This window comes from Onychomys torridus, chromosome 19, assembly GCF_903995425.1.
Source record: "Onychomys torridus chromosome 19, mOncTor1.1, whole genome shotgun sequence".
NCBI lineage: Eukaryota > Metazoa > Chordata > Mammalia > Rodentia > Cricetidae > Onychomys > Onychomys torridus.
In genome coordinates, this window is record NC_050461.1 from 56,725,637 (window position 1) to 56,750,341 (window position 24,705).

General features: G+C 48.7%; 2 protein-coding genes across 8 annotated transcripts in view; one reads left to right on the forward strand and one right to left on the reverse strand.

Annotated features, from left to right (window-relative positions):
- Positions 1-15,187: 15,187 nt before the first annotated feature.
- On the reverse strand, positions 15,188-21,059 carry LOC118570312 (myosin heavy chain IB-like). The gene is made up of 3 exons (XM_036168702.1): positions 21,021-21,059; positions 19,802-20,831; positions 15,188-16,080 (listed from the first exon to the last, which is right to left on the reverse strand). The coding sequence occupies exons 1-2, from the start codon at positions 21,057-21,059 to the stop codon at positions 20,043-20,045; spliced, it is 828 nt and encodes a 275-aa protein (XP_036024595.1). The 3' UTR covers positions 15,188-16,080; positions 19,802-20,042.
- Positions 21,060-21,898: 839 nt separating this feature from the next.
- Qki (QKI, KH domain containing RNA binding) overlaps positions 21,899-24,705 on the forward strand; it is a 129,642-nt gene continuing 126,835 nt past the window's right edge. For 3 of the 7 annotated variants that reach the window (XM_036168985.1, XM_036168991.1, XM_036168987.1), the window contains exon 1: positions 22,001-22,212. In XM_036168985.1, the coding sequence (XP_036024878.1) occupies positions 22,071-22,212 (142 nt within the window). In that variant the 5' untranslated portion in view covers positions 22,001-22,070. Of the gene's footprint in view, positions 22,213-23,920; positions 24,121-24,705 lie in introns of those variants that run through there. The other 4 variants (XM_036168984.1, XM_036168986.1, XM_036168988.1 and 1 more) reach the window with 3 other exon arrangements.

Sequence of the window (24,705 nt, forward strand, 5' to 3'; positions counted from 1 at the left end):
ATTATCTTGAAACTTGATAAAATATAAATAGCTTGTACATTGTCTCTCTTGGTTTTTAATTCCGAATGAAATGTGGGGGAAAAAGGGGGGAAAAGCAGCACATGAGAGAAAAGCAAAAGATAACTAATTCAGAGACTCACTTTGGGAGGCTCCAAAATTAGATCCCATAATTAGTTCACAGTTTAGAAGCCTTTGGCGGAATTACAGTTATGCAAACACATTCCATTCATAGTTTTAGGAAGACTAATTTTATAGGTGAATTCTACTTAAAACTGAGGGTCATGAAACTCTCGTTCCTCGTTTTTTGTTTTGTTTTGTTTTTTTCCTCCTTTTTATGAGTTCATCCTAACAACCCAGAAAAGCCATGAACTGACACCTAGTAGTTTACTGGGAACTCGAGTGGTAGGTAAAAAACAAAACAAAACCAACAGCCAGCAAAGAAAAGGCTCAAGGATGTTAAGTTAGAGCAGGGGTCTGAGAGCAGGGACTCCTTTGAGGCTGGTGGCCTGAGGTGGCAGGCTCCAATTTCGGTCTGTTCCTGTGTCTTTGTGAAACGCTGCACAGGGGTGACAGGGTAAAAGTCTAGATAGATGGTCGGTTTATGAGCTGCCTTTCTGTTTTCGCCTTAGCAAGTCCAACGTTACAGTGCAGTAGAAGTACCATGGACTGGTCCAGGTTGTAGAGTTCCAGGAAGTGACCCCTGTTAGTCACTGGCCAAGCTGAGAGCCTCGGGGCTTCCTACACAAAGCCTCAAGACTTCTCACATGAAGCCTTTAGAAGACAATGTTAGATGCCTTTAGCCATGTGCTTGAATATTGGTTAAAAAACACAACAAACCAACAAAAAACTTAAAACGTTATGCAATGGGAATTCTTTGTATTGTAAAAATTCACATTTTAAGATTCAACTCTGCAGACAACTCAAATGATGTGAATAAAACCATGCCATTAGGTTGACTAATCAAAAAGTTTCAAAAGAAGTATTTGGGCATGGTGGTGCAGGCCTACGAAGAACCTCCGAGGTAGAGAAGCAGGAGGATCAAGAGTTCACGGTCAGCCTCAGCTACATAGAGAGATAGAAGGCAGCCTGGGTTATAAGAGACCTTACCTTAAAAAATACAAAATAAGCAAGCAAACAAGCAAACAAAAATAAAGAAAAAGAAAATGGTAACTCCTCCCCCCACCACCACCAAATGCACTGGCTGGCTGAATAGACAAAAAGGAGAGGTGGTGATTATATCATCCTGGGTGTAACTTCTTGGATAGTTCCTCCCCCTACCTACAAAGTGGCTCCTTTTGAACAAGTTTGTACGTGTATGGAACATCATCAGAGAACAGAGGAAGACAGGTCAGGGTAGTTTGGAATGTGGCAGTTAGCCAGCAAACTTTTCAATTCAGTGTGGATTTACGCTCAGCTGGGAAACATTTCCAGTCTTCAGCAACAGTTTCAGGCAGGAGTGTGTGGCAGCCACTCTAGGCTCTGGGGGCTGGGCTGCTGGTCCCATTGGAGAAAGAGGTGCAAACTGTGAGCCTTGTAAGGATCTGGCAGAACCTCGCGGGAGTCACATTTCCTCAGTGTTTTAAGAGTAAAAACCGTGCCCCAAAAGAAGCCCTGTGGAAAGGCCTTCATGACAAAAGAGTGCGGAGGTGTGCCCTTTAACACGGACGCACTGAGTTCAATGGTCCGGTTACTCTTGTTTTTAACGTTGTCTGGTTTGAGACAGGTTATGTTTGGTGATGCTCTTCTGTTTCTGTGGGACTCCATGGCGATGTGTTTGCAGTAGGCAGAGTGTGAGGAACACCCCCGTTTCAGAGAACGTTACTGTTAACTGAAACAGGACTTTTCTGCATATTTGACAGCACCTTAAAAAGCACACGAGAGATTGTTTGAATAATGTCTTTAGACACTTACATTTGAGTTTTTTTTATAACTTCAGAGCATGGCCACTTCCCAGAACTTTTCCAGGATTTGGCTGCATGGAGCACAGAGAGGGTGTGCTTACATAGAGTGTGCCAGCCTTAGGGTCTACCTCCAGAGTCCCAAGACAAACAACCCTTGAATGGAGCTCAAAGACGTGGACAGACCTGCTTTTTTCTAACTAATTTTATTACTGGTCTCTTCTAACAGAATTAATTCATGTTTATCACAGAGACAGCTAAGCCAAACATAATAAAGTAAATAATAATCAAATACAAATCTGCCCTTCTAGCTTATTCCACTTGAAATAACAATATTGTTCTCTGGTCACTCATGATAATTTATTCAAAATTCCTAGATGTGAGATTATAGCCCAAAGGCATACAGAATCCTAAACCTGTTGGCATTCAGCATCAAATTGCCTGCAGAAATCTATCAATTTGAAAAGTCTCCTTTGGTGCATGAGAATTCTTGCAACTTCCTCTTCCTAATGTGAACAATAGATTAAAGTATGTGATTTTATAGATAGCAACAGGTTGTTGTGTTTTGTTTTCCTGGACAGACATAAACTCCGTGTTTACCCACAGCTCCCTGTGCCCTGGCAGACATTATCGCTCTTACGTTCTTCCCTAGCCCCAAAGGTTTTATCTTGGCTTTCAGGGAACCTCATCCTAGCATATTCTAGTATGTTCTGCTACAGGACAGCAGAACAAGGGCCTGACATTTTCCTCCTTTTGTGAATTCTCTGTTTTAATATACAGCTCCCACCACTACCCCATGCCTGCACATGTTATTTTAATGTACTAGTTTTAAGGTGGAGTTAATTGATGACGTCATTCCAGAAAAAAAAATAGACACATTTGTTAAAGGCTCATAACGCAAAGGAAGACAAGTTATGATGGCACACCCTTGTTGTTAGCACTAGAAAGGTAGAGGCAGGGGGATGGCTACAAGTTCCAAGCCAGTCAAGGGTTGCTTGGAGAGAAGACATTGTATCAGAACAAGCAAACAGACAAACCCATCAAAACCCAAACAAAAACCTGAGATGAATGGTAAGTCTGTTCATTGGTGCTAAAAGACGTTTTCAGTCAAGAGCTCTCTGTTCTAATCCTTTGCAGAGCCCAGCAAGGGAAGCTGGGAGGACCCCACACCTGCAGCAGCTGGAAGCATGGTAGTAGAGCTATAGTGACAGACAGTCATAAGGCAGTCATGCTTGTGAATTCACAACTAAATCTACGAGTGCATTCATTTGATCAAAGCTATGTAATGCTCATTTACAACATTTACTAAATATTCCTACTAACTTCCTGCTTTCTGCAAAGTGCCCTTGTGAAGTATCTAAGAAACACAATCTTTCTCAATCTTTTCAAATGTGGAATTTGGCACTCGAGTGTGTGTGTGTGTGTGTGTGTGTGTGTGTGTGTGTGTTTCCCGTCATTAACTTAAAAGGGGGGGCTAGCTGTCGTCTTTTTAAAACTTAGATATGAACAGGAGTGCATTCATGCTGACAAAGATGTATGTGCGTGTATATATGCATGTGTGTATGTGTGTGTATGTGTGTGTGTGTGTGCGCGTGAGTGCATGTGTGTGTGAGTGTGAGTGTGTACTCACTCAATTGTCATCTGGGCGTGGAATAATCAGGAATCAAGTAGCCAGATTTGGTGACAGGGCAGGGTGGTATATTGGAGACGTGTTCTGAATTTTCCAACAGTCTTAACTCTCTAGGGCCGATTTGCAGAATGTCACATAGTTGTGCAGGATACCTCGATGTTCAGAGGGAAGTCAGGGCTCATCTTTTTGCTTTGCCTTCCTTTGGCAAGAACAAAAGTTTGGGCCATGGCCAGGTCTGAGGTAGGATTTCCTAATTTTTTTTTTTTTTTTTTAAACAACCTAGGAAGATAGAGGGGAGGCAAGGTTATGTATTTCTTGCATCCAGAATGAATTTTTGAAAATAACAAAAGTTAATCCTTTTGTACACTGAGACCTACAAATGAAAATAAACACCATTGTGTGGTGACGTCAAGCATGCTCTGCAGATATGAGCGGCATTGAGGGAGCCCTCAACCGGGAAGGGAGGGGATGGGGGTAGGCAGATGAATAAAGGTGAGGAGGATGGTTCGCTCTGGTGGTGTGATATTCAGGCCGTTACAAGGTCCCCGGCTCATTTCCAGTGTGTCAATACCTTATTCTTTCTATTAAAACACCACACAGTCCACCTGTTATTACAGGTGATGGACATTCCAAGCCAGAAGAGAGAGGCTTTCGTGCAAACACATTGAGGGAGAGTTCACTTTAAGATGGAATGTAGCTGACCTAATAAAAAAGGCACATAAAAAGACCCTAACACCTCCTGCGAGGGGTCCAGACTCAACTAACAGTAGAAAGTGGGGCTTAAAAGAAAATGTGAGTAGGTTGTCTCCTAGGAAACTCTTCATTTCCGACTTGGGAACCGGAGCGGGCCAGTCCCCTGCCTCATGCACATTCCTACCCACTCCAGAGCGTTCCAGCAGGCAAAGATGGAACTCTGTGCTTTCTTTTGTGTGGCCGGACCGTTTGTTTCTCTCCTGGCAACAGCTTCCGCACCCTTCATCCTCCCGCTTTCTTCCGGGCCTGGGAACTGAGCGGCCAGGCGCTGTGTGGCTGTCCCTTTGCCTGGTTTCGGGTCCCCCAGCGCAGGCACGCATTCATTAGCGCGGGTTCCCAACACACACTGGAGCACCAGAGGCCGGGACGCCTCATAAATATTTAGAAGCTCCCACCACCTTGCAGAGAGTAGCAGGGAAAGACTATTTAGTGTGGAGTTGGTCGGGGTAATATGCATGTGAATCAGAAGGGGGACAAAGGATGAAGGGTGCTGGAAACTCCAACAAACCCGTGATCCCCAGGGGTCATTCTGCCTGTTCCTGCCCACACTATCCCGGGCCTGCCTTCTTCCTGCGCATGAGCGAACTGAGCCTGTTTCCAAAGACCGTTGGCAAAGGATGTGCGTTCTTTGTTCTGCCCCGCACTTTCTTACGGACAGATTTGCCTTGCCCGCTGGGCTGGCGGCTGCCTTTTTCTCTGCCACCCACAGACGTGAAGCGTGTAGATCTAGGGATCTACACTAACACACCAGGCAAGAAAAGGGAACAGAATGTGTTTTTGTCGGGGAAAATGCACACAAAATCACTCTGTAGATCTTATACCGTACAGTGACACTCGCTACACCCTCAGGTAGAACTCCACAATGTTCTAAGCACAGAACCCAGGGTTCCAAGAGAAAGTGTGCACACAAACAGCCACACAGACACACACACACACAGACACACAGACACACACACACACACACACACACACAGACACACACACACACACACACACACACACACACACACACACTGAAGCTTTAAAGACTCCTCGCGGAGTCGGAACTCCTAGCTTTTATTTTGGAAGGTGTGGAGTGCACAGAGCAAGGGAGGGGAAAGGGCTCAGAGCTTGAGAGAGGAGGCTAGAAAAGTCTTTTTCTTCCCAAAGAACAGTCTCCCTGGGAGGACGACCATGCTCTTAAAGCTGGAGGTGAATTCAGGGGCAGAAACATGGATGGATTGGCCAGGCTTGTTTTCATCAGGAAGGCAGGGAACGGCAGCACTGTGAAAAGGGATTGGTTCCCCAGCTACAGCCTTGTAACGCCTTACAGTGGCCCAGACAAAACAAACGGGTTAGAGGTCTCATAAACTAGCCTGCTCAATTTGGGGTGCACACTACACAGTGAGGAGAGTGCACAGATACTAGTGGTTAGTGGTTAAATTATATATATTTGGAGAAAATGAGCAAAAATTCACAAAAATTTCCAATCTCCTCCCAGTCCTCTACTTACTCTAAGAGACCTTTAATAAAGCCAGGTGGGGTGACAGCAGGGTACCTCAGAAGCAGGTGGATCTCTCTGAGTTCGAGGCCAGCCTGGTCTACAAAGCTAGTTCCAGGGCAGCCAGGGCTACGCAGAGAAACCTTGTCTTGAACACTCCTTCACCCACACCCACCCACACCCAAAAATAATAATCATAAAAAAAGAAACCTTCAATAAGGCAGTTCATTGAAAAGGAGCCCGGGTGGTTACATTGTGGTTGTTTAAGAGGGTCTTGTAAGGTTCGCACAGCAGCGAGCCCCTCCTGAGACCATCACCAGCTGTGGGCACACAGGAGGGAAGGCCTGAGATGGCTCCTGACCATTTAGAGAATTTTAACAGTCTGTGTACTATGAAGATAGTATTATCAATGCAGTTCTCAGGGAGTTGTGTGTGTGCGTGTGCGTGAGTGTGTGTGTAGGGCACCATGCCTGAGTCAGAGGCCAGGGGAACCAGGGCTACCTGGGCAAAGCTGGTAAACTCTGAGGCCCTGTTTTCTGTTGACAGTCAGCTTCAACAACACTTGCCACGTTTGCTCGATTTAGCCTGCTTTAGGTCAGGTAGTAGCTATCCTTGAACCAGTCAGTGTGACCAAAGGTGTGCACCCCTCCACCTATGGTGGACCACCTGGTCAATTTGGTGACTGAGGCAGTAAGTCACCAAAATCAGTCAGCAGATTTCCCAGAAAGGGGGTGCGGAGGTAACTCTTGTTATAGGAAGGTGAAGGATGGGGAGCATGCTGGACATACAACAACCTTATCGCTCACATTCCTCAACACTGGCCCTTCCTTCAGCTCAGGATATCTATCCATGGCCTGTGTGTGGGTGCAGCTACAACAAACTTTATTTGGGAGTCATGGCAAGGGAACATTCTTCCACAAGACTCCTCTTCTCAGCTGGCTGAAACCAGTCAGGCAATGATGGAGAGCAGGATGAGGGCTCTGGCCAGACCTGGAAGAGGCACTACCAGTTCAGTTCATATCCTGTTGACTGGAACCCATCACATGGCCATGCCTGGCCTCCAGGGAGGTGTGAAATGGAGGCTTTGTGTCCAGGAGGAAAGAGGAAAATAGTTTACAAAGCTATCACCAATCTCCACCTCATCCATGCTGCTGTAGGACCCAAGCCATGACTGCACTCCTGCACCGTTGTGACGGTTCCCATAGACCAACTCACTGTATCTACTACCCCACATCAGCCTGTGTGTGGGGTGCACTCTCACGGGGAGAGGGAGAAGCCGAGTCACAGAGGTCATTTACCTGCAAACCTTGAAACTGGTCTGACAGAGGATGAGCTGATGACACGGAGTTGCTGTTGGGGACACTAAGAGAAGTTTAGGAAGGTGTGGGAGTACCAGGCTCCGAAAGAGCACTCGACCAGTGGAAGTCATGTTGATATGCTTCTCACCTCATGCACAGTGTCCCAGAGGAAGGCTCATCTGGAGGTGGAGCTTTAAAACTGAGACATAACCACAGGGGCAGGCTCCAGAGGGCCTTTTCCCATGACAGTCTATGGAGACAATACGCATGAGTAGTTGGTGAGGCAGCCACATACCACTAAGGGCATGCCTTGTCTTGCTGGTAGGTTGTCCTTTCCTCCATTTTTCAGAGGCAGCTCCCTCTGTCTCCTGTTTAGCTCAGGGCAGCGACTTTAGGAGCTTTCTCTGCATAACCTTCCTCCACTCTTACTCACTGGTGGAGGTAGCTGCTTCTGTTCAGTGTCCCCCAAAGTCCCCAAGCATAGGACAGGCATGGTGGTGTACACCTTTAATCCCAAGCACTCAGGAGGCAGAGGCAGGCAGATCTCTGTGACTTTGAGGCCAGCCTGGTCTACATAGAGAGTTCCAGGACAGCCAGAGCTATATAGAGAGAGACCCTATCTCACAGAAACAAACAAAAAAGACCCCAAGCATATTCATCCCATTGAGAGGCAGCTCATTCCTTGGTGCTCACCCCTTTAGCATCCTGGGAACTTCTTAAAGGTACAGATTAGCACTCATCTTTAAATGCCCACGTTTCCCACTGTACTTGGCAAGGGGAGCCAGGCTAAGAGTAATAACTAGATGTTAGTAAGAATTATAGTAGAAGTCTGTATGTATTGAAGAACCATTATATGTACATAGAGGCAGAGGGCTTTTATTTTTATTGTAAGACAGGCTTGCGTGCTTCCCAGGCTGGCCATGACCTCTCTATGTAACCAAGGATGATCCTGAACTTCTGATTCTGCTCTGTCCCCCAATAGCTGGGATTTTAGGCCTGTGCTACTGTGCCTGGTTATGTGGTTCTGAGCACCCACCACTGTCTCTGAATAGATGGTACTGGCCTTCCTATTTTGTAGCTGAGAAACATGAGGATTGCTGAGACCAGGCTGCCTGCCCAAGGTCACACAAAGGGGACAGAGCCTTAGGTCATCATGGTGTTTTACCTCTCGGGACCAATGTAAGTTCAGTGACAGGCTATGTAAGAATAGATAGACACCCAGTAGAGACTGGAAGATTCTTAAATGAGGCTCTCCCCAGGAGGGAGAGGGGAGGGGCAGTGTCTTAGTTACTTAGTTCTGTGGTTGTGTTAAAACACCATGACAAAAACAACTTAGATAAGGGTTTATTTGGGCATATGGTTCCAGAAGGTCAGAGTCCATAGTTGTGGAGTAACGGTGTGGCAGCAGGAGCAGGAAGCTGAGGGTTCACATCTTGAACTGACAGCAAAGAGCAGGGAGAGAGAGAGAGAGAGAGAGAGAGAGAGAGAGAGAGAGAGAGAGAGAGAGGTGGAAATAGAGTCTTTAAACTTTCAAAACCTACCTCCATTGACACATCTCCTCCAACAAGGCTCAAACTCTTAAGCCTCCCCAAACAGCATCACCAACTGCGGACCATGTATTCAAATGCCTGAGCCTATGGGAGCTAGCTCATTCAAACGGTTATAGTTAGGACAATTTACGGAGACACTAGACATGAGGTGCTTCTTGAGAGACATGGTGGGAAATGAAAAGTCAGGATATTGGTGGAAGTATTAAGGTAACTCCACGTAGTTAAAAGAGAGGTTTATTTTGTGGGGTAACTTACAAGTGAAGGGATAGGTTACAGGGTCCGGGAAAGGTGTAGCACAGTCCAGCTGTGTTCTCTGGAGAACTCTGCTCCACCTACCTCCAGCGTCCAGGATCCAGGAACCAAGAGAGCCGGCACATCCAGATCTCAGGTCTTAAGGGCTCTTGTCTCAGTCCTGCCTTGTAGGCGCGATAGTTACTGGAAGCCTCAATGGGTGTAGTACTTCCAGGTCAAAGCTGGAACAGCTACCCACTACATCAATCAGGACATCCAAGAGAGATGCCCAAGAGGGAAAGGACCCTTTGAAGGGCAGGAGAATGGATGTCGGGGTTGAACTTAGGCTCCCCAAGAGTAGACAAAAACCAAGAACAGAAGGTGCCCGGAGCCTGCACTTATACTTAAGATTGGTAAGAATGTTTAGGAAAGGTTGGAAGCGGTTGACCCAGGTCTCTGTTGAAATGTAAATGAGGACAGCCTCTGGAAACCACTGCTGGGGAGTTCAGACCCTTCAGCAACCTTGTGATTTTCCCAGGCTTGGTCATTTCTAAAGCTCTGACCTTTCTGTCACGGAAACGCCTTTGTCCTTTGGCTAATTTGTGTTTGTTTTGGAGGCAGCAGGGATGAGGATGAGGTTGTGGAAGCTGAGCTAAGCTCTGCAGGCAGCCTGAGGAGAGGAGATCTGGTGCAGGACTGGGGAGGTAGTCTGCAGGGCTGCAGGGCTGCAGGGTTGCAGGGCTGCAGGGGCTTACTGAGGTGGAGAGGGAGGGCCAGGTGGCAGCTGGCTGAGAGCTCCCTGGGCACAGTAGACGTTTGTAGTAGACATGGGTGGTTTTCTGGAGATCACCGAGTGATCTCCAGATCACCGCAGGCATTCCAATAGAGCCTGCACTGACCACTCATCATAGTGCAGACTACATTAGAGTGGAAGGGTGTCAAGATAAGCAAATGTCCAGTGAGAGCTTGGGGGTCAAAAACACTGAGGGCTGAAAAGACTCAATGTGTATCCTTGCCCAGGGTGAGCATGGGCCCTAGAGTCGTTCAGACTGTGGGGTCATGGCTCTTGGCTATGAAGCACACCAGGACTGGTGGAATATGCTGTAAGTTTTAATTAGCAGGAAGATCCAGGGCTTCTCTTTATTTGTCCCCTGTATTGCTTTTTGAGACAGGCCGACCTTGAACTCTAGATAGTCCCACCTCTGCCTACCATGTGCTGGGATCACAGGAGCAGGCCACACACTATCTCCATTTGATTCTTGAGGGACATAGTGTCCCATCCTTTAAAAAAAATTGATTTATTTTTAGTTTTTCTGAAGTTAATCAGTAATTTACTTCAATTACAATTAAGAATAAATGACAGATACAAGGACTGATTCCTAACTTTATGCAGAAGTCAAGGTTTTTTCTTCTTCAATGAACTAGATGTTGCACATCATTCCAAGCAAGCACCAAGACTGGTAGCTCTGCAGAGCTGCCTTGAACTGCGGGGCACAGACAAGGACCCAGCCACGCTGAGCTACTGCCTGAGAAGTGGTCTCTTGGTGTTTGGACCTTTGGAAAAAAGAAAAACAAACTGCTTGCAGTTTTATTTCCTAGCAAAGGAGGTGTGGAGGTGCTTTGCCTGGTTCAGCTCTTTCAGGGATGCTTTCCTCTTCTGCCATTCCCTTCGCCATAATGAAATCCTGAATGAATGTTATAAAGACCGAGTTTAGACAACAGAATCCTATGTCAAAGGAAGAGCAAATAATAATCAAATTCAAGCAAACTATTTCTACAATGTGCCATCCAAGTTTACCTTCAGGAAGTTCAATTGACAGTCTCAGCTGTAACAAGGTTCGAAGGGGTACATCTTATAGTGCTGATGTGCATACATGGTAAGAGGTCCCATCATGTTAAATCAGCAAGTTTCATGCTTAGAGTAACTGGCAACCATTTTGATAGTCTGTCTTGGGACCTTAGGCCTGATGGGCACCAATACTGGGACCCCATGATGACACAGAGTAGGAGACACCCTGGGGAAACCTTGAGGCCAAGAGCCAGGAAAGCCCAAGGGGGTAGGGGTGAGGGTGGGGGCTGTAACTGAGTGCAGATAACTTGTAATATTATTAGGATTTTGCTATGGGGAAATCTGGTATGAAACAGGCCATTTAAATTTTGTGTTGTGGGCTACAGCATTGACTTTACTATTGCATAAATGTTGCGTAAGGGTTACTGTAAATCACTCCCGTAGAAATTGAGCTATAGAGGAAAGTTCTCAGTAAGTCCCTTTTGGTGTCCGGGTTGCAGTTACAACAGACCGGATGGTGTCCCTGGTGTCTATTGATAGCATGACCCTCCTGGTGAATAAAACATAAGATTTCAATGCAAATCTTATTCAACGTTAGTGCTACAGTGGGGTGTGTGATTCCTTGGGAAACCATACTCTTTGAGAGTGCTTTCTTTTTCTTTTTAAGTACCTTGGTTTAATGGTGTGAACTTTCATTTTGAAACGATGCCTTTGGCCTCAGTGTGAAATTCCTTTTGCAGGTCATGTGGCCTAGAAGGTGAGTGGTAGTGATGGTGGCCTGTAGTTGAGCCATGGAAGCTGCAATGTCGGGTGCTAGGGGTCCATTTGGTGATGTGAAGAGCTCTTCAGGGGACATCTGAAGAACTTACAGTGAGCAGTATGCCACGTAAGGACAAGAGTCTTCAGAAGCCGCCTGTGACTATGTGTTCATCTCCCCGTTTCTCACTCTAAGATGTTTAAGTTCCTCAAAGCAAGAGCTATTTTTCCCCATTGTATCTGATTAAAAAAAAAAGTGGGCTGTGGCTCTTGCTGACCAAATGTCTGGTGAGAAGGAAGCAGAGGCTTGCTGAGTGGGCAGTAAGGGCTGTGGCACTCTCCTGCAGTTCGACTGTGCACCTAGGGATAGAGACTAGAGACTTCTTGGCTTGGCTTAAGACAGCCCACAGCGGGCTCCCATCTCTTCTCTACGGAGAACTGAACCTAGGGTGTGCACATGCTAGGCAGGCGCTTTACTGCTGAGGTAGATTCTTGACCTTTGTTTTTAAGATCAAGATGGGATCTAAATGATCCAGCTGGCCTTAAACTCACTCTGTAGCCCAGATAGGCCTTGAACTCTTGGACTTCCTTTCTCAAGCAGCTGGGATCACAAGCCTGGGTGAGCATGCCCGATGTCTCCATTTCACCTCTGGTTCCTGTCACCAGGCCTCTGGGTCAGTTGATGGAACACCCCTATAGCATCTACACTGTGGTATGGTGAGTCCCAGCACAGTTTGGAGGATGGCAGTTGTCCACTTACCTCCTGAGCTCTTCTACACCCTTCTAGGAAGTGGCCAGTTGCTTCCAGGGCAGTGGAGGGGGCACAGAAGCCTCTACCTAACTACTGCAGATTGCTTCTCCCATCCAGTAGTGGCCGGCTTTCTGAGAAGATGTTCCTTCAAACAGCATAGCCAGCTAGGGTCTAAGCTCCTTCTCACCAGGCTGTGGACCTTTTTCCTCCTGCATCAGCAGTAGGAAGTGGTTTATGCAATTGGAAGTCACAGAAAAATGATGACTGTGGATTTTGAGCTGTGTGAATAAAATTTCTATGTACTGAAGAGATATTTACAAATGTTCCAAAACATGTGCATGTGGACCAATATGAGCTTATGCAGGTCCCTTTTGATTTATAAAATGGTAATACTTATTGAAAACTTGGTGTGTGGTACTTAATCTAGTTACCTTGATGGAATTTAGAATTTTCTAGGGGCCACATTTCTGTCTGTCAGTGAGAGAATTTTTATATTGAGTTAATGGAGGTGGGAAGACCCACCAAATGTATGTGGCACCATTTGTTGGGCTGAGGGGTCTCAGACCAACTGAATAAAAAGAAGACAGCCCACTGAGCACTGGCAATCTCTCTCAGCTTCCTGACTGTGGATGCACTGGGACCGGCGGCCCCACTCCCTGCTGCTGTGACTGCCTTGCAGGAATATGAACCCTCAAACTGTGAGCTCAGAGAAATCCCTAATGTTGCTTTGAATGTATTTTAGGTAGCAATGGGGAACAGGGTTGCACTCATGTAACCCTGATATATTTATGTTGCCACTTTTCACACATTTGAACCTGGGCCCTCCTCGGCTGCTTTTTTGGACCGTTGGGCTGGGTGACACACTCATTCCCTGGGAAGAACATATCAAGACTTTGCCTTATGAATCAGGGCTGAAAGATGGCAATACACCTACATCACCCGGGGTAAGCAGTGCTGAGGACTTGGCAAATGGAGATGCTGTGGGCTGCAGTGTGATCGTCCAGTGCAGAGGGAGGCATGCATTAGAAGAGTTCAAATATGGAAGTCCTCCTCACCCCTGTACCGCTCACGGCTGAGACTTGGCTGCTGCCTCTCACCATTTCAGACTTGGTGTCTGTGCCCTGCCCCCAGCAGGAGAAGTGTCAGAGCCTGGCTGGGGCCAATACTGTTCATGAAGCTAGGCATAGGCCCAGCTGTAGTGTTGAAACCTGGTCAGCTGAGGGAGAAGAGAAAGTCAAGTCTGGCCATTGGGCCACAGAGGTCAGGAGCCTGGCACAGGGAAAGGTCTACTGTTGTTGCCTACCAGTGGCCTGCCTAGCTGTTCGGAGGGGAGCTGGAGGCACATCAGCTGAGACCTACGAGCTGTCTTTAAACCCTTTGCTCCTTCTTCACGGTCCTGATTTCACAATTGAGTTGTTTCTCTTCCTAGTTCTGGCCCACAGTCGCCCTAATCCCCGGCCAGCTGTATCTGGACCCGAGTCCTACTTGATGGGTGCCACCCCATGCCACTGTCTGCCGCAGTGTGAGCTTGCAGTTTCTCACTGCTACTTAATCCCAGATACACACTATAAATATAGGGCACACACTGTGGAACTGTTAGACAGAGTGTTACTCATTTTTCCATGCCACGTTTTATTTCCACACAGAAACAAAGCTATCCACGGCTGTTCAGAGAAACACAGTGCAATTAGTGATAATTATTCAAGTTGGTGGCCCTGAAAGTCTACTTATGTAACCATACATATCTGATGATTGGCCTGGACAGAATGATGAGGAAACGCTAGATACTGGCACCATCGGTGTGGTTCAGCAGAGGGATGAGGGCCGCTAAGGCAGAGCTGCGGGCTGCTGAACACACACACTGGTGGTTAATTAACATTTAACTCTACCAACAACCCATTTCTGCAAGTGTTAACCTGGGAGAAGCAGAGGACAATGCTGAAGGGTTAAGGTTTCGGCATTCCATTGGAATAGGGTAAGGGCCCTTCTTTAATCTTCTTTCTAAACTGGAATATGTACCTAAAGAAACTGTTCATTCTTTTGACAAAATATAATCTGCTTTCACTGTAATTTGTAAAACCTAGTAAATCCAGGTTTAATGGACATACAAACAAAATATTTTCCAAGTATGTAGAGACTGATAGATACAAAGATGTAATACTAAAAATGTTTTTAAAGAATGCTAGGATGAGCCTGTCCCCAAGCCCTGGAAGGCAGATTCTACCTAGGCTGCAGGGCTACAGGAAGAGCCTGGGGGTACAGGGAGATGGGATACACTGTATGACTCAGCCTGTAGCAAAGAGCGGTATGCCAGTGTTTCAAAATTCAGCAGAAGAGTTGTATTGAGTTCAAGGTTAATCTAGGCTAGGCAGCTTTGGCTACAGACCCTGTCTCAAAAATCAAACAAAACACCATTTGAGAGCTTATAAAGCTGTATTGGTTGAAGTATCAGGGGTGTGAGTGACTGCTTTTAATCCTGTTTATATTAAACACATAATAATGAGGCGGGGGACAGTAGAGAAAGAACAACACTTGCTGCTCTCAGGAACCCAGCGGTTCCCAGCACCCACGTGACAGCTCACAACCACCAAACACAGCGTAAAGCGAAAGTAACATCGCTGTACACCAGCTCCCCTTTAGTGTTGAAATTAGAGGTAACTTATCTCTGAGCTGTTACAGATTTAGGGGGAGCACAGATGTTTCTTATTAAGAGAAATCTCTTATATTCCAAAGAATCATTGAATCGGGCTAGGGATGGGACACACACCTCTCATCCCAGCAACTGGGAGGTTGGGGCAGGATTACCAGTGTGTGGCCTGTCTGGAAGACCAAGGCCAGCCTGAGCTAAGGAAATTGTCTCATAAAAAGGGAGGTGGGGTGGGGAAATAGTGTGGGAAAAGAACATGCCCTGCAAGCCCCATGGCCTGAGTTGATCTCTAGAGTTTAAAATTAAAAAAAAACAAAAACAAAAAAACAAACAAAAACAAAAAAAAAAAAAAAAAGAAAAAGAAAAAAGAAAAAGAAGCTGGCTAGTGTAGCCTGCATCTGTAATCTTAGTACTTGTCCCAGCAGACAGAAGGTGGAAGGTACTGTCTGCAAGCCTGTGAGCTCTCCTGGAGAGCCAGCAGGGAAAATCTCAGGAGGAAGGTGATGAGATTCCCCAAAGCTACCCTCTTACCCCACACATGGTACACGAGTGCACCACCCTTCCTCCCCCCAATAAAAAGGAGTGGGGGTCCAGTTCATTGGTAGAACAATTGATCCCCAGCCCTGAAAAATCCCTGCAAATACTGAACGCATGGAGCCAACTCTCAGACCTGTATTTCCCTGTTGTAGTGAAGGCAGAGAAACCTTTTGGGCTCCTGGAAGCTGCTCCCCCAACCCCCTCATTTCAAGTTTGTCTACGTGGTCTTACAAGGATACTCAGAGTAGCTGTTGGAAGTGGGCTCCCTGTGAAGAAAAGAAGGGAACAGCAGGAGCAAAGCTCAGTTCCCGCCTTCAAGGGGTCCTTCTGCTCTGCCTGCAGTAGATTTCTTCAGGAAAGGTCTTAGTGTTCCATTGTTAGCAAGGTTCGCTATAAAGTTATGATGTGTTGGGTGGGAAATTTGTTTTTGGAAAATGTACAAATATAAGGCTTCCAGCCTTAAGTATTACACATCTAAGGGAAATGAAAACAGTTAAATATCTGAAAAAAGATTTTGGAGTACAAAAGTGGACATCTGAAGATGTTTGTTTTTGCCATGCTGGGGATGGGACCCAGGACTTCTTGCCCAGGAGGCAGGCAGATTGCTCTGCTTGAATTCTGTCCTCAGCCCAACCACTGGCGGCTTTAAATGCATTTCTTCTGTCATCTGCTTCGAGGGCCACCACAGACAATACGACAGCAATCTGCGCTTCTCAGGAAGACAATCCAGAACCAGAAACCAGAGCTCCTCCAGTCCAGCCTGCAGATACAAGGAGTCACTGGCTCAGGCTTTGTGAGGAAGGAACCCCTAAGGGATGTATATACACAGAGAGCAAGGTAAATATTAAGTATTTATTGTAAAAATTTCAAACATGTATGCAATGTATCCTTTTTTTCCTTCCAGACAGGGATTCTGTGTGCGGCTTTGGAGCCTGTCCTAGAACTCACTCTGTAGCCCAGGCTGGCTTTGAACTCCCAGAGATCCGCTTACCTCTGCCTCCCCAGTGCTGGGATTAAAGGCCTGTGCCACCACCGACCAGTTTATACAATGTATCTTGATTCTATCCACCTCACTCTGTTCTTCACTGACACCCTGAACATGGCCCCCTCTCCTCTTCATGTCCCCTCTTTTATTTAATAATTTATCAAGTCCAATCGACACTGCCTGTGTTCTCATGTGTGTGGGGCTATCTAATGCAGCCTGGGTAACCAAACTTGACTCTCCTTGCCCCAGCAGCCACGAGCAGATTCATTTTCTTTGTACAACACCAGCACTATTAGATACAAGAGCTTATTACGTGAAAGATCCCGCATCAGTGACAGGGTAAAATCCTGAGAAAAAGAGACCATGGCTCCTAGGCATCTGGATTTAACTTATGGGAGGGCCAGCTGCATGCCCAGTCACTCACTTTGAAGGTCTGATGAGAACCCTGCCTCCAGGATTTACTGATGGAGAGACCAGTCATTCTGAGCCTCACTGTCTTCAACTGTAACACAGAGGCAATTATCGACTCAGGACTGTGGTGTTCTGAAATAACCAAAGTGCCTGACACCCCAGAGGGCTCCTCTTGGTCTCTCACTGACCTGGGAACTCCGTTTAGAAGTCACTTATGCCACAATTACTAGAGAAATACATTCGGCCTCTAAGTTGTAGTAAGGATTATGGCATTTGATTAAATGTCTGGGGATGACAGGAGTAGTTATATCCTTTGCTTATAAGTGTTTAGCCACATTAGCTGTTTAAGATTAACACACCGGGAACCAAATGGTATCTAGGGAACATGCTAAAATAACCTCACCACTGACTCATTCTGAGGCACCTAGATCCTGAAGAGAAAAAACCATGAAATTAGCCCAATCCAGAGAAGCACTACTGAAATTAATGCCATGAGTCAGTATGAGAACTGATCAAAACAGAGTGCATCTGAAGCTCATTCTCGCAGTCCTATAATTAACAGTTATTTTTTCCTTGGAGATCTGTTTAAATGTGGAATGAAGGTCAGAAGCCTGCCTCCCGCCTGAGTGTTTTTCCCTCCACAGGGTCAGATGAGCAGAGACCTTACACTGCAGCTAATGTTTAACTGCTGGGCAGGGGTGGCAGCTGGATGCTGGTGCTACATCTGGAGGGACACATCAGTGGTCTAAAGGCGGCAGCACCATGATTCTACAGCAGCCCAGGGGCCAAGCTTTCCATCTTATAAGAGACACAAACACGCCTCGGTGAAAGGAAGGCATGCTAAAAACCAGAAGACCGACCCCCTCCCCCAACAACAAAAACAGCCCTCAAGGCCCTAATCTACATAGTTATCTAACATTTGAAGTTCACCAGAGTCTTAGATCATTTTCAATGTTTCCAATAGTATCTGATAAGCCTCTCAACAATGAAAGGACACTCAAAAGTTCTGTAAAGTATACTAACATACCTAAACTCCCCCATCCCTTTAATGGAAATTTAATTTTTATAAAGAATATTGGAACCAAGGCATCAAACATTTGAGTCTGAAGTTTAAAATACTTTTTAGCTCTTGTGAAGACCATGGTGAGAAAGGCAGAAGTGCTTGGATATGGTAAGTTTTTATTTTAAATGTCAAGAAATGCAGCAAGCTGGTAGGGCCAATGAAACTAAGAGAACAGAAAGTGCATTTCCACTCCTGGCTAATTACACTGTTAGAATGAAGAGCCAATTTTAGTGTCAATAGAGTAGATGACATGCTTTTTCACTGAAACAGCTATGACAAGGATCTTCACATACCTGTGTATACATAGCTTCCTGTATATTTATCCTGCTCATTTTGAATACTGTATGAAGATATATCTGTAATATAACAGAACTAAAAGATCTATGATAACTGTTAAAATGATAAGGTGCACATCCCAACATACTTTGCCGTCTACACTGCACTCATCATTTTGAGTGATCAATATTATACGATGTCCACACTGTGCAGGAACAGGAGTGTCAGACAGATAAAGGAGGGACCCTGTGGATGGATACCTGGAGAGGGCAGTGGCTCCAAAGACAGCATGTGTACTTGTACAGCCCTCCACTAGCCACCAAACTATTCTTAGGCAGCCAACCACCTCATCTCCCCAGCATGTTGGGTGAGCCCTGGAATAAATAATCTCGGTAAGAATTTGGACCTCTGGTATGCAACAAGTACCTGAGACTCCTCTTTGAACATGCTTGTCACGGAAGCCTACAAATATCACGTGCTGTTGTGGGGGTTAGGAATTCTAAAAAGAACAAAATGAAGTGGGTACTCTGATGGTAAACTGACCCACAGATCTGACATGGCATGCGAGAAAAATTGGACCTGAAAATTTAACCAAAAGTTGTGGTGGCATGAGAATTGGAGCGGAAGAGCTTTCCAAGGGGAATACCAAGTCCAGAGCCCTACAGATGTCAAGCAGGTGTAGAGGTCAAGGTGCATCCCGGGGAGACTAGGATCCATGAAGTGAGGTTGGCCAGCAACATGCAGGAGAGCAAAGCACTTGGGGCCTGGCAGGTCATGGTAAACTCTGGATATTTTTTCCTAACCTGAGAAACCAGGGAAAATTGAGCAGGGGAGAGATCCACATGTACTTTAAGTCCTTACTCTGCACTCCACAGCAGCTCTACCAGCGACGGGCCCAGCAGGGATTAATCCATGGGAATGAAGATGCCCGACAGTGTCATTTTTGTCTCAACTACACTATAAAAGTGGTTGATCCTACGGGTCAAAAATGATGGAACACTGTCATGGGTTCAATGACTGGATAGAATTGGTAAAGTGGGAACGGCACTCTGGAATAAAATATAATTGGACTGAAGCAGACAGGACTCATTAGCTATAGTGCTGTGTAAATATTTAGTTTACCTCTTCCTCTTCGGGGTTTCCTCTTATGTAAGAATGGAGATGCCAGTATTACCTAAGCCACAGGACTGCTCTGATTGACTGAACTATAGAGGTGCAGCAGTCAGCACAGGGCCCAGGAAGCTAAGTAAACCAACTCAGAAAGGGGACTTCATCTTGTGCAAGCAGAGCTGATGAAATAATTCAGCAACAAAATTTTTTTAATAATATGCAAGATACGAACTTCTCATTTCTCTAGGTTCTGAAGAAACATTTAGAAAAAGTAACACAGCTTTTTGATCAAATTGCTATTTCATGCATTTACATAATTTGTTTAAAGAGATAGTTAAGGTGAATATTCTACAGTACTAAGAACTATTATAGTTATTGTTGGAAAATTCAAATTATTTGACTTATGTGTTTTTAACGTTGTCCACCAAGGCAAATTCATTTGCTCTATCAAAGTAACTTAATTAAAAACAAAGAAACAAACCCAGTGGTCTTTAAATGAAATTCCCAGAAGCTACTGGCTATGAAAGAGCATTTAAAATTGCTTCAAATACATTTGGTACCACACAATCTTAGCAATGCTCTTAAGAATTTGTGTAAAGCAAAGTTAAAAACAAACAAACAAAAAACCCTACTTACGTTCACATTTAAAATACAGTGACATGATTCACAGAAAATCATAGCCAGTGACAACTCTCAACACGGCTAATTTGATAATCTTGTCTACATTTTAATGGAGCACGTTATAAAGAACTCGCAACAAAACATGGATGATGCAGATTTAATGACTGACAGCTCCTGTAAATCACAGGGCTTCATTGCTGCAATTCAGAAAACTGTTTCCCAAACAAATGTAAAAGGCAGAACTCCGTCACGCTGCCTAGAAAGCCCTTTTTCTGGCGCACTGCTTTTTTGTCTCCCCCCCCCGCCGCCAAGTGCGCAGAAACAGACGCTGACTTCTTCTTTCCGAACGTGTGCTCCTCACGCAGCCTCCCTTCTTCTTCTGCATCTCCGCCACCACTGACCCCCATCGGGTCCCCCGCTCCGCCCCGCTCCGCTCCCACCAGAACCCGCCGGCAGGATAACGGAACCGCGCGTCACGCCGCGTGGAGCCGGGCCCGCCCGTGGGTGCGCACGCGTGTCCCGTCTCCGCCCACGGTCCTGGGGGGGGGTCCGCCTCGCGGCTCCCGGCGACGCCAGGCCCGTCACGCGTGGGGGCTGGCAACCCGGGGAAAGCTCCCTGGAGTCCCGCAGCGGGCGACGAGAGACTGCGGCGCGGGCGCCCACGCCAGCCCGGCCCGCCGCCCACCAGCATCACCGCCGGGACGCGGGCTCGCCCGAGCTGGGGTCCGACGGCCGGGTCCCTCCGCCCGCGCGCCCGTCCCGCGAGGTGGGCGCCGCGCCAGGACGGTTCCGCCCCGCTCCTCCGTCCCGAGGCCCTCGCGGCGCACTCCCCCCCCTCCCATCCTTCCCCCCCCGCCCCCCACGCAGGCGCGCTCCGGGCCCGCCCCTCCCCCTGGGCGCGCTCTCCGCCCGATAGGGCGGAGCGACCCTCGGAAGGGGCGTGGCCACAGCCCTCGACGCGCGCACGCGCCCTCAGCCTCACGGCTACGTGTCGGGCCACGTGACGCCCACCCGAGAGTCGTGTGCCCCCCCCCCCCCCGCTCCACTAGTGAAGCAACAGGACGTTAAAAAAAAAAAAAAAAAATCCTTTTTGAGGGGTAGCGAGGAAGGTGGACGAGAGGGAAAAAAAAACAAATCTCCAAACTATATAGTAACGCGCCGAGAGGCGAGGCCAGGGCGGCGGCGGCGAGCGCAGCGCCCGCGCGGAGTCCCGCCGGAATTCCTCTCAGCCGACCGCGCCCGCCCGCCTCAGCCCCGGCGCCGCCGCCCGCATTCCCCCCGCCCCTCAGCCGCGACCCCGGCCCGGCCCCGCGCAGGCCGCCCCGCCGCCGCCGCCGCCGCCAGCGCGCGTCCGTTCCCCTCAGCCGCGGCGGGCTCCGGCCCGTCCCACTCCCCACACCGAGCGGCCAGGGGCGGCGGCGGCGGCGGCGGGGTGGGGTGGGGTGGGGTGCGCTGGGGGGGGCGGGCGCTCGCCCAGCCCCGTAACGGCCGCCCTGCGCGGCCCCGCCCGCCGCCCGCCCCCGGCCCTGCCCGCGCCCCTCCCCCCGCCGCCGCCGGCAGCGCCGCCTGAACTGAGGCGAACTCCGCCGCCAAGTGAGTGAGGAGGAGGAGAGCCGCGGAGGAAGAGGAGGAGCGCAGTCGGAGCGCGGCGGCGGCGGCGGCGGCGGCGGCGGCAGCGGCGGCGGCGGCGGCAGCGCGGAGAGAGCGGAGCGAGAGGAGAGCGAGAGAGGAGCGAGCGAGCGAGCGAGCGCCGCGGCGGACGGCACCGCAGACTCGCGAGCCTCGGCGGCGCAGGGGCAGGGCGGCGCGACCGACCCACCGACCGACCGGCCGGCCGGCCGACCGACCGACCGACGAGCGGCGGCTCTCCCCGTCACCACCACCACCCCCTCCCCGCCCTTCCCCGGCTCCTCGCGGCGCAGCGGGCTCTCTCCCCCGCCCCCCCGCCCGCCCCGCGCCCCTAAGCGCCGCGCTCGGCCCGAGACCCGCCTCCGCCGCCGGCCTCGCGAGCGGGGAAAGCCGCGCCGGGGCGGCCCAAGAGCGGCGGCCGCGGCGCGTCGGGGCCGGGGCGGCGAAAGTGCCTGCGGGGGGCGGGCGGGCGCGCGGAGCCGGCCGCCCCGGGGCTCGGCGCGGGAGCCGGAGCCGGAGCGGGAGCCGGCGCGGAGCAGCAGCGGGACGCCGCGTCCCGAGCGGCCGGCGGCCGGAGCTCGCCCCCGCCCCTCCCTCCTCTCCTCCGGCGGCGGCGGCGGCGGCGGCGGGCGGAGTGAGCTGCGGAGCCTGGAATATGGTCGGGGAAATGGAAACGAAGGAGAAGCCGAAGCCCACCCCAGATTACTTGATGCAGCTGATGAACGACAAGAAGCTCATGAGCAGCCTGCCCAACTTCTGCGGGATCTTCAACCACCTCGAGCGGCTGCTGGACGAAGGTGAGCCCTCCCGACCCCCGGCGCGGCGGCCCGGGATGGCGGGGCGGCGGGAAGGTCAGGCGGGCGGGCGCACAAAGGCAGGCGGGCGGGCGGCGGGCGGGCGGGAGGGCGGACGGGCGCGGGCGGCTCGCGGCGGGCCGGGGCCGAGCCAGGCCCGAGGGCAGGCGGACCCGGGAGCGCGCGGGGCGGCGGGGCTGCGGGGCTGCGGCCGGCTCCCGATTCCCGCCGACGGCGCGGCGGAGAGCAGCCCCGCCATCCCGGCCGACGCGGCCGGGCCACGCGAGTCCCCGAGCTCCGCCTCGCCTCGCCCGCCCGCCGGCCCGGGGCGGAGTGGGCTCGCTCCGGTGGAGTTGTGTGGCCCCGCAGTCCGGGAGCGGACTCGGAGATGTGCAGACATTACGTGGGATACCGAAAAGTAGTGCTTATGTGGCCGAGGGCGAGGACTGGATGACAGAGCGGAGCACTTTTGTCCTTTGTTTAGGGAAGCTAGAACTGTTTGGGAGTTTAACTTCACTTTTTTTTTTTTTTTTTTTTTTTGGTCGTGGTGGGGGGGGGGGGGGGAGAGGAGTACGAAATACCGCGATGACAGACCTGAACGGAATCCGAGTTCGGGAGAACTGGGGCGGAGGGTTAGCTCCCGGCGTAGCCGCCTGCGTTGGTAGGGCGGGGAGCTGGAAGTTTGAAAGGACGAGAAAAAAATAGAGCAAAAGTTTGCAGGAGCCGAGTTGGGAGCGCTGTGGGGAGCAAGGAACGACGTGAGCCGAGTGCTGGTCAGCTCTGGAATTCCTTTAAGAACTTCTCCCAGCCGCGACCTGGGGAGCTAGTTTCCAGTAGCTGTGGCTTTGTGTGGCCTCCCGGGGGGCGGGGGTGGGTGGGTGGTGGGAATAGGCCCAACAAGTTCATTTTGAACAGCCTGGAGCGGGGACTTTCGTTTTTTCAAGTCTGCGGGAGGACTGTCTAAAGGAAGCTGAAAACTGTGCTGCTGTGCAGACGAACAATGGATTTTAGGATCTTGGGAAGAATCTGGGAAATTTTCAAATCTAGCTGGAGAAAGCAAATCCTCTGCTTAAGGAGCTGGCATGTCAGGGAAGAACAAAAGACTGGATATCTCGGAGCTAAAGGATGGTTGAAGAATCATCCATCTTAAGAGCTTCTGTTGGGTAGGAGCCATAGGACTTAAAACAGAAAACACTCGGCTATTCCGCGTGAACACATCGAAAGGGACATTTTCCGCTGTTGGGACCGCGTGTCTCTCAGTCTCAGATGCCCCGGAGAAAACTTGAGCTGCCCCTTTAAGGGGTTTTGCCTTCCTATTTGTGTTGGCATTTGAAAGATTGTGGAGGCAGAAAACTTTCTGGAATGTCAAAAAAAAAAAAAAAGGGCTGGAACTCTTAAATTGAGTATTTCCAAATGTGAGCGCTAAGGGGCGCCAGTTATTTTTTTTAACCTTGGAAACGTTTGGAACAAAATATGTAGCTTGCTTAATAATTGACCTATATTGAATTCAGTAGAAACTTAAATTTTAGGTGATTTCACCTGTCGTTATTTATCCACAACTGTGATTACAGAGAAAACACCTAATACACTGTTATTTTTTCACTTGACTTAGTGGTTGTTTTCATGGTATTAGTATCCATTTTATGATGAAAATTATAATTTTTTTAAGTACAGTCTATGGGGAATCTCTTACACAACTAGATAGCATTTAAAATGAATTAAAATGCATTTTTAAAATGCGGTGTATACTCCAGTGACAGTGGAGATTATACAAAGTTTGGATATGCTATATAGGAAACTAGGAGGAGTTCCTTGGATTCGTTGTAAAAGGCTGCTCAGGTGCCCACTCAGACTGCTCAGAACTGACTACCTTAGCTTGAGGTTGGCATAAGCCACCTGGAGGAATTTCAGGTATGTCACTGCTCTGCGCAGTCTTGTTTATTTCTCTGGTTAGAAATAGTAACCCTTTGAGTTTCAGAATGGAGAAGAAAGCTTTGGATTACAGTAGTCAAAGTAATATTTGTTTTTTTTCCTTTTCATGTTTTCTCCATCTCTCACCTCATTCTGTCTGTACTTGGGATGCATCAGGCCGGTGTAAAGATGTGTGTTTACAGTAGACAGTGGAATGAGTAGGAAGTATGATTGTTTTCATCAGCCCAGAGCAGGAAAGGGGCTAGTCCTTAGGTGTTACAAGCTTTTTCCTGTACTTGTTAGTCTTACTGTAAGTTTAACTTGACTTGAAAATACTGGTTTCTTCAGTGCACCGTCCTCTATTCTCTGATAATTGGAAATTTTGAATGGGATTGTCTAGCAATCTTATTTGTAAAATACTTTTAAAGCATTATTAAAAGTGAGCTTTTAATATAGTTCCTGTTTGAGAATTTTCACTTGGCTAGGTGTTCTATTTTTTTCTACTTGTTAAAACTTGAACAAGAAAGACTCCATTGATGCCTGCTAGCATAAACAGGCTGTAGTCCGTCATCTAGCTAGGTAGTC